A 9,568-nucleotide genomic window follows, 5' to 3' on the forward strand; every position below is an offset into this window, starting at 1 on the left:
CCCAAATGTATTCCCCTTTTCTGACTTTCGCAGGCGTGCAGAATGTCAGTCTGTCCCCCTTTGGGGGGGGGCAGATAGTTCCAACCAATGCCTAAGCAACCACTCACATGTTTGTATTTTAATAAAGTTGTGGCCAAAATTATGCCCAAAACCTTAAACAAAATTTCTGTGTGATGTGTGAGTTATTGGGGTGGCCCTGGGGACCTCGACACACAATTACATCCCCATAAAGGCATTTAATAAGTGATCATTGATAGGTTGGGATATGCCTGCTACTTTGGTTTTCATGATGAAAGAAAGGTGGGAAATAAATGTGATGGAATAAATAAATGCATCAAGCTACCATAAACACTGTGCATTAGCCCTATTGGCTGTCACTGACAGGAGATATAATCCAGACTATTTAGAGGACACTAGTTTAGGGCTCCATTGATTTTCCGATATCATTCCAATAACAGCCTTATTATAACAATGCCAATTTTATCCATTTAATACAGGCTTCCTCAAACTCAGCCCTTCAGATGTTTTTAGCCTACAACTCCCATGATCCCTAGCTAGCAGGACCAGTGGTCAGGAATGATGGGAATTGTAGTCTCAAAGCATCTGGAGGGCCGAGTTTGAGGAAGCCTCAATTAATACATTTATTAAAAACAAAAAATTATACTGAATTATACAGTTTAGTTAAAGTGACCTCCTCATGTGCTAGATTTGATGGCTTCCTCTTTGGTTTTTTTATTTTATTTTCTGCATTCCAAAATCTTGAAGAAGAAAGCTTCAAGGGACTCTTATTTGGCCTATAGAAACACTGGCCTAAATTATCTACCTCCAACTTATTTCAAAATTAAGAAAGAGTACAAAGCCCTACTGCCTATGAAAAAAAGGCAGTTTGAACAAAACTCCTGGTCCCTGTTACTGAATGCTTCACTAAATAATGATGTTAAACTCTTCTGGCATTATTTGTATTCTGTCAAAGGTTATAGCCAAATAACCAGAAAAAGGTTATTTAGAGAGCCATTTAGGTGTCATCTTGTTTTGCCAATGATGGCTCATAACACCACTTTTTCTTTTTTTCTTTTTGAGTAATACCATAAAATTATATATCAATGGAAAGATAATTTAATGAAGAATGTAATGCAATAACTTTAATGAAGGATTATTTATTACAACATAAATAAGGAGGGCATTTGTCAGTGTGTGATGTGATTGCTATAAAGTTGGTTGGGTTTTTTGTTTTGCTTTTTGTTCTTTCATTTAGTGAGCTTGTAAAGCATAATAAAATTAAAGAAATTGTGCAAAGAGGTGACTGGTCACCCAGAAAGGGATGTAACATAGTACTATTAAGTGAACAAGGCTACAGTTATGAAGAAATTAGAAGATAATTTTATGGCATTACTCCTAAAAAAAAAAGTCGTGTTACGAGCCATCAAACCTCGGAAAAACACTTTCTCCAAAAGGTTTCCACAATTTTGGCCACTAGTGTAGTAGGTCTGAGAGGTCAGCACACATAAGAAGCCACAGCTTCCAGATTCTTTTTGGGATGTCATTGCTGTTAAAGTGGTATGACTGCTTTCAATGTGTGCTGAGGTTGTGACCAGAGTCCAATGTGTGCTATAAAAGCCCTTCCTCCACCTGCACCCATCACTATGGTTGTTTTGCCAGCTGTGAATCGAAAGGAGCCGAGATGTTGTTGGCGTGCAATATTAATAATATTTTATTATGAACAAAGACAAGAAGGAGCACATGCTACAAAGGCACTTTTGCAAAACAAACTGCATTCCTGATGACAAACAGTTTTCCCCATGAAACCCTCTGACAGCAAAATTAAAGGCTGTTAGCAAATGGCAGATCCTAGATAGCAAACAAGGATCAGATATTAGGTGAATATATTACATACTTCATGCAAAATGACGTGAGCACTGATGACTTGTCGATAGACACATAGAAGTAGACAGAAGTGCAACATCAGATAGGCATGTTGAGTGTCCTCATTTTAGGCCTTAAGATGGCTACTGTGGAAGATCAACCAATTGGTAAACAATTACATTTCTGGATCACTGGATCATATTCTTGCTTTGTTCTCATTCTTTCCGAGTGTGCTAATACCGATAGCTGCTGTAGCTGTAGGTGCTGCTTGGCAGGGCCCGAGAGGAGAAGTTGGAGAAGTCGCTAGCATACAGAGCGCTGGCACCACCATAGCCACCTCCATAGCCACCTCGGGCACAGGGGTTGTACTGCTCAATGGCTAGAGGCTGGTCTGGGCAGTAGATGGCAGGTCCTGGGATGGTCAGAACGAAAGGTGGTGGCTGGATGGTCACTGTAGATGCAGGACACTGGGCATAGCACTGGTTGTATCCACCACCACTGGCCATTTTTGCAGGATTGGAGGTTAATCTGAAACAACAAGGATTGGATCTAGAATGAAAGCAATGTATTAAGCCATTTGCAGATTTCAGTGTCCTGTGGGCCAGATGAGGAGGCTTCACTGATTGCATCCAAGCTGTGAGTCAACAGTTCCCCACCCATATTACAAGAGTAGAAAGTAGGAGTAGAAAATGAGGTGTCCTCCAGCTGTTGCTGAAACACAACTCCCACCATCTTTGACTATTGCTCATGGCAGCTGGGGTGGATAGGAACTGGAGTCGAGCTACAACTAGATAGTCATATGGTAGAAAACACATGGTAGAAAACTTAGATAGTAGAATAGAGTCACCACTTCAGCTGGAGATACTATTAGTGCATCATGGGTAAAGTTTGTAGAGCTTCTTTCTCCCTGTAGTACTAGTCTTACTCATATTGGGTGTTGTATAGGGGAACACTGAAAAAAATACGACCCCCGACTTGCACCCTGAAATGGTACTGTCCATTATTTGACCTTGTTGTCCTTACCTCATTCTGAAACCATAGCTCAAAACCCTCTAAAGTGACTTGTGAATGAAATGGAAACAATGAAAGGCTGCTTCATAGGGGAAGGACATTTGATCCCCTACTTGCGCCCTGAAACAGCCTATGTTTTCAAACTCCTATGTGCCCCACTCATTCTACAGCCATAGAGATGGTTCCTTCCAGATGTTTTGGACTCCAGTTCCAACTAGCCCTAGCCACTATAGCTAATGGAGAGGGAACATGGCAGTTGGGTCTGCAACATCTGGAGAGAATATCTGTAAGAAAACCTTTGGAGAATCGGATTTCATTTTTCAGCTCAGCGCTCTCTTACAATCGTATTGGCTGCATCTCCACTAACACTTTACTAAGAAACAAAGGAATCACAAAGACCTCATGCTCAGCATTCAGCATTTTTGTATTTTTAACCATGCATGGATGCAAAACAAAGAAGTCCCTCTCCAATCATATGAGATGCCTCCACTCTTAAGATTCATAGTGCTCCTCTACGATGCCCTCCCATAGATAGCCCCTAGTACTCACCAGTTCTCGCAGGGACAAGCAGAGGATTGATCTGATAGATTACCTAAAGGATGAGCTTTTTATACTGTTGGCTCTATAGCCTGGAGGAGCTGAGACACACCCACAGAGAGTTTCCTAACCCGTTGTCATATGGAAGATGCCTCAACTGATTGTATATAGTTACCCCTCCCTGTTGGCGATTACAAGTCGGCGAGTAAGGCGAGAAAAGAAGACCCTCCCAGGTAGTGACAGATTCTACTTGGGTCAATGTGGTGTGGTTGCTATATACGTTACACCCTATAGATTGTTTAAATATTATGTCTCTATAGGGATAAATCAATGAACAATGTTTCCAGCTGACACACCAATGAAACACTTGGTGTTGGGTCATCGCGACAGCATGACATTCTGGTGCATAGTGGAATGAATGAATTGCCTCTTGCTCAGTCCTTTGCAGAGCAGTTCAATGGAAATCAAATTATGCTAGGCATGGTTATTGATTTCAGCGGGCCTACTCCTACTCTGGGGACGCGGGTGGCGCTGTGGGTTAAACCACAGAGCCTAGGACTTGCCGATCAGAAGGTTGGCGGTTTGAATCCCTGCAAGGGGGTGAGCTCCTGTTGCTTGGTCCCAGCTCCTGCCCACCTAGCAGTTCGAAAGCACGCCAAAGTGCAAGTAGATAAATAGGTACCACTCCGGCGGGAAGGTAAACAGCGTTTCTGTGTGCTGCTCTGGTTCACCAGAAGTGGCATAGTCATGCTGGCCACATGACCCGGAAGCTGTATGCTGGCTCCCTCAGCCAATAAAGCGAGATGAGCGCTGCAACCCCAGAGTCGGCCACAACTGGACCTAATGGTCAGGGGTCCCTTTACTCCTACTCTGAGGATGTTTTTGGAGACAACCATCATATCATTTATGTCTCACCTTTTTCTCCAAGGTGCTTAAAGTGGCACATATGGTTCTCTGCCTCCTCATTTAATCCCCGCAACAACCATAGGAGGTAGGTTAGGCTGAAAGCCAATGACTGGCTCAAGGTGAGTTTCATGGCTGAGTGACAATTTAAACATGTACCTAACTTAATTTAAACAGTACCTAACTACCGAAGGCTTTTCACCAAAGCCAGACTAAATGTCTTCCCATCTGCAGAGTTGGATGGTAGGCTGAGAGGAGTTCCCTACCAGGACAGACTTTGCTCGTGTGCTCAAGACATCGATTCCATACATTATATTCTGTTGTATTGTGCAAAATATGAGCAGGCCAGGGCTGAACTGATACTACCCTTGCTGGTACCTTTCCCGGGAAAATCAGAGGATCACTATGTCAGGTTCCTACTGGAAGACCGGACAAAAGCTAGAACGTTAGCAGTGGCAAAGTTTTTATCGGTGGTTGCAAGAACAAATGAGCCATATATTCTAAACAAAATGCTTGATTAACCTGGAGGTAGGCTGTACGAACTGTGTATTGATTTGTAATGATTTGTTGGGTCTCTGGACCGTAATAAAGATTCTTGTTGTTGTTGTTGTTTAAACATGGGTCTCACAGGTCCTTGTCAGACACTCTTAACCACTGTACTGCACTGACGCTCGATCTTTCTGTATTTCCAGGCTTGCTTATTAACCCCCAAATACTGCAACAACATAGTGAGTCTTCAAGGCCTGTTTGAAATTAACAAGCAAGGGGCCTCCTCTAATCACAGCTGAGACAGCGCTCCATAGGTTCTCTTGCGAGGTGCCCCCACAGATAAGACCCTATTCCATGTAACTGCCTATCTGATTTAATTTACAGGTGGACATCCAAACAGTAGCTCTAAAGTAGATCTTATGGCAAACTTTTCTGAACTTGGTGCATACTTTATGCCAACTGTATAATTTTATTTTATTTGCCCCAAGACATTGGTACATATGGAGAATGGATGAGTGGAGGTGGTGAAGTGAAATGATTTTTTGACACAGCATTAATTTTCATGGGCAGTGATGAAAAATCAAAGACAACAAATTCCTTTTCCAGTGCAGGTGAAATTATTAGCAGTCAGTGAATAGTTTTGGGTGGACTCAACAGAATCATACCCTTTTGGAATCATACCCTTTTTGACAGTCACAAAAGGAAATTGAGGGCAACTGAGGGCAATGGAAATGGTGGTTATTTTTCAAGCAGTGTTGATCAATATTTGGAAATGGAGATGTAAGCTCTGCTGAAAATGTCCACACAAAACTGTGAATAGTCTTGGCTTGGCTCTATGCAATAATGACTTATAATTTTTAAAAAGTTCAGACAAAATGTGTGCAGAATATATTGTGATCTTGTTTATATTTAACCTTGACAGAAGAAGATTAAAAAGAATGCAGAAATCTTTTTCTTCAGATAGATCAAAAAACTGCAGTCCATTAGATCATTGTTGTTACCCCACCCCCCTCACCCCTCAAAACACTCAGATCCATCTTGAAATGAAAGCTGGGGGGGTGATATTTGGAGAAATTATCCCTTTACCATACCCTTCCAAAATGTAGCAGAACAAGTTCCCATGATTATTGGCAGCTTTCCTAAGCAAGTTAGTTAAGTATCAATTTAGAAAGGATTAAGGATGCCAGATTACCTTCAAAAGGGAGGAAGATGGATTCAGTTTATGGGTGATGCCCTAAAAGTAAATAGGAAAGAATTGGGACAATTGGGTTAGGTCATATTTGTGTGAGGTGGGGGGTTAGAGCTTTTTCTTCAGCCCATATGCAGGAATGAAGAAAGTGTTAGGTTATAGTTCCGTTCCACCTTAAAAGGGTACAGGCATGACTGTTGTGTGTCACATGCCTATTTACTTCCAGCACAGATCTGCTGGGAACTTCCGTTTGTATATAGCTTTTGTGTTACTGCTGTTTTGCTGGAGGCGAGGGAAGCAGACATGTTTTCCTCTGTTCCTGAACTATGCTGAATAAAATGCTGTACATTATGCTTACACATTTCTCTTTCCACCTCTTCTGCTGTGAGAAGATTTACACACTCTGCTGATAGATCATGCACAGGTCTCTAAACGTATATAAGGCTCATGTCACTGATTGATGCTGTTTCCAAGGGAGACCGGTGATTGTCCAGCTGCCGGCCGGTGGCTGGAGCCAGCTGGGGGCCTGCCTGATGCCCCTGTCTCCCCAGCAGTATCCCAACAGAAAGACCCTATCAACAGTTAGGACACTTCAACGGGGCACTGCAGTCAATAGCAGCAAGAACATGAGGAACCTTAGCATGGAGCTTCTGTGCGGGACATGTCAATAGGAACTGGAGACAATGGCAGCCTTAAAAGTCCTGTCGAACCTCATACCTCTGAAGGCTGTTTTTCCTCTGAAACTCACCTTTTGCCATACCTTTTAACATTCCTCAGGTGAAAAGAGGGATACTGCTCACTGCAATGCGCTCTATGTGGGGCTACCTTTGAAGGTGACCCGGAAACTACAACTAATCCAGAATGCGGCAGCTAGACTGGTGACTGGGAGCAGTCGCCGAGACCACATAACACCAGTCTTGAAGATCTACATTGATTACCAGTACATTTCTGGGCACAATTCAAAGTTTTGGTGCTGATCTTTAAAGCCCTAAATGGCCTTGGTCCAGTATAACTGAAGGAGCGTCTCTACCCCCATCGTTCTGCCCGGATACTGAGGTCCAGTGCTAAGGGCCTTCTGGCAGTTCCCTCGCTGCAAGAAGCCAAGTTACAGGGACCCAGGCAGAGGACCTTCTTGGTAGTGTCACCAGCCCTGTGGAATGCCCTCCCATCAGATGTTAAAGAGAAAAACAACTACCAGACTTTTAGGAGACATCTGAAGGCAGCCCTGTTTAGGGAAGCTTTTAATGTTTAACAGACTATTGTATTTTAATATTTTGTTGGAAGCCACCCAGAGTGGCTGAGGAAACCCAGCCAGATGGGCAAGGTATAAATAAATTATTATTATTATTATTATTATTATTATTATTATTATTATTACTTCCCACTGCAACTGACCCTCCTCGACCCCCACATTTCTGTCCCCTGCACCACACATCATTTCTTATCAGAAGAAGGGCAAGTGCCACCATCGCTATGCCGATGGGAACCCTCCACAGTCCTGGGAAAACCCATTAATCCCGATTTCATTTCATTCTTTGGTAGATTTATAAAAAAGAAAAAAATACATGCTAATAAAGAAATTTTAGAAATGGACATATGTGGATGCACAAAGCATTATTATTATTGTTGTTATTATTATTAATATTAATAATAAAGATTCCTTGCTCCATTCTCCCTTTCTTCCCATCCAGGGGGGCCCTGCCCTCTGCCTGCCCCTCAGAGCTGCTGCATCATGCAAGCCTGGGCCTCAGTGGTGGTAGCTTCTCCTCCTCCTTACTTGCTCTCCAGCAGCAGCTGCGAGCTGTCCAAAGAGGAAGGCCAGCAGCGGTGGCCACAGAGAAGCCACAGGCTGCTCCCTTGCAACGGCCACTACTACCGTCGCTCAAGACAAGCACCAGCTCATTCTCCTCCCTGACCTCAGCGGCTGTGGCTCTAGCAGGGGAAATAGGGACATTCCGGGATCAAATCAGAAGCTGGTATGGCTTTCATAACTCCAGGACCATCCCTGGAAAATTGGGACACTTGGAGGGTATGCTTTTACTAGAATTTACAGCGTGGGGTTAGCTAGTCAGAAGTCTGGGGATACGTAGGAACTGTTTTGCAGCATCTCAAAGCTGGGTTGGTCATGGTTATTGTATTGTGGTCTTTCTTGGTGGTCATCATGGCCATTTGGCTGACCATGTTTAGTGTGGTTAAGAATGAAGCAGAGGTTACCTTCTGAGGATTCTTTATAGTGTTTGTCCAACCAACGTCTCACAACCATTTGATACAAGGGACTACAGAAGAGAAGCTACCTTTAGGAATGTGGGAAGCAAGCTTAAATCCTTGTACTGAGTCACAGCATAGGTCCATCTAGCCCTGAATCTATACTGAGTGCCAGTAGCTCTCCAGGGCTTCAGACAGGATCCTTTCTCAGACCTACTTGGCCACCTTCAGCATGCTAAGCAAGCGCACCACAACTGAGCTGTGGACATTCTCAAATAAGAACATAGGACGCTGTCTACACAGTTGAAGGCTGCAGCTTCAAAGGACCTTTCAAGAAGGAAATGCAGGGAAAGACGTGTGCTTGAGACCTTGGAGATCCTCTCATTGTCAGAGTAGAACATGGCACAGATCTAGTAGCCCTCCCTGCATTGCAGGACTACAACTCCCCTCATCCTTGACCATTGTCCTTGCTGGCTGGAGTTAAAAGGACTTGGAATCCAAGAACATTGATGAATTACAACTCATTGTCTGGGATTCTTCGTGGTGTGCAATATGTCTCTATGTATGGAGAGATGCATCTCTGCCCCATGTTTCAAAGGAAGGATATAGATCAGTGGTAGAGAATTACAAATTACCACAGAGTTCAATTCAGGGGATCCCCAGATAAGACTGGTATAGATCCCGGAGACCCCAAACTGTCAGAGTAGAACAAAGTCAAGGAACCAGTGGACCTACAGATATTGCTGTAATACAGCTCTTCTCATCCCCACTATTGACCTGTATTGGCTGAAGATGATGGGATCTGAAATCAAAGTACATTGTTGAACTACAGCTCCCATCATTCTTGACTATTGATCATGCTGGCTGGGGCTAATGGGGGTTGTAGTCCAACAACATCTAGAGGGATGCTCAGATTCCACATCTGTGGTGTGTGGACTCAGCTCTTCATTCAAGGTTAGTGAAAACCAGTTGCTCTCCTGATGTTGCTATACTACAACTCTTCTGAACCTTGACTATTGGCCATTCTGATTTTGACTGGTGGGACTTGGAATTCAAGAACATCAATGAACTAGAATTCATGATCAAGGATTCCTCATAGAGAGCACTGTGTCCTTATGTATAGAGAAATACATTTCCTTTCCATGTTTCACAGGCAGGACATAATTTCCTAGTAGGGCACCTGCTTTGCAAGTGAAATATCACAATATTCAATTCTAGGCATCTCTGAGTGGAACTGGGAAAGTGGTATAAGGGTGCTTTCAATGGATGGTGTGGCTGTGATGAGAGTCATTGCAACATAAAACCTTTTCTGCAGTTCACACCTATTACAACAACAACTTCACCAGGTATGAATTGAAATGAGCCAGTAAG

The 9,568-nt window shown here is 43.2% G+C and overlaps 1 protein-coding gene across 1 annotated transcript; it reads right to left on the bottom strand.

The window, feature by feature from the left end:
* Positions 1-1,684: 1,684 nt before the first annotated feature.
* Positions 1,685-3,451, bottom strand: LOC128403824 (scale keratin-like). The gene is made up of 2 exons (XM_053368921.1): positions 3,424-3,451; positions 1,685-2,391 (listed from the first exon to the last, which is right to left on the bottom strand). The coding sequence occupies exon 2, from the start codon at positions 2,367-2,369 to the stop codon at positions 2,097-2,099; it is 273 nt and encodes a 90-aa protein (XP_053224896.1). The 5' UTR covers positions 2,370-2,391; positions 3,424-3,451; the 3' UTR covers positions 1,685-2,096.
* Positions 3,452-9,568: the final 6,117 nt, after the last annotated feature.

The sequence above is a fragment of the Podarcis raffonei genome, chromosome 16 (assembly GCF_027172205.1).
Source record: "Podarcis raffonei isolate rPodRaf1 chromosome 16, rPodRaf1.pri, whole genome shotgun sequence".
In the NCBI taxonomy this organism is placed as follows: domain Eukaryota; kingdom Metazoa; phylum Chordata; class Lepidosauria; order Squamata; family Lacertidae; genus Podarcis; species Podarcis raffonei.

What these genes read in the sequence shown, in the direction of transcription:
- LOC128403824 (XM_053368921.1), bottom strand. Translation starts at nt 2,369, where the DNA reads ATGGCCAGTGGTGGTGGATACAACCAGTGCTATGCCCAGTGTCCTGCA.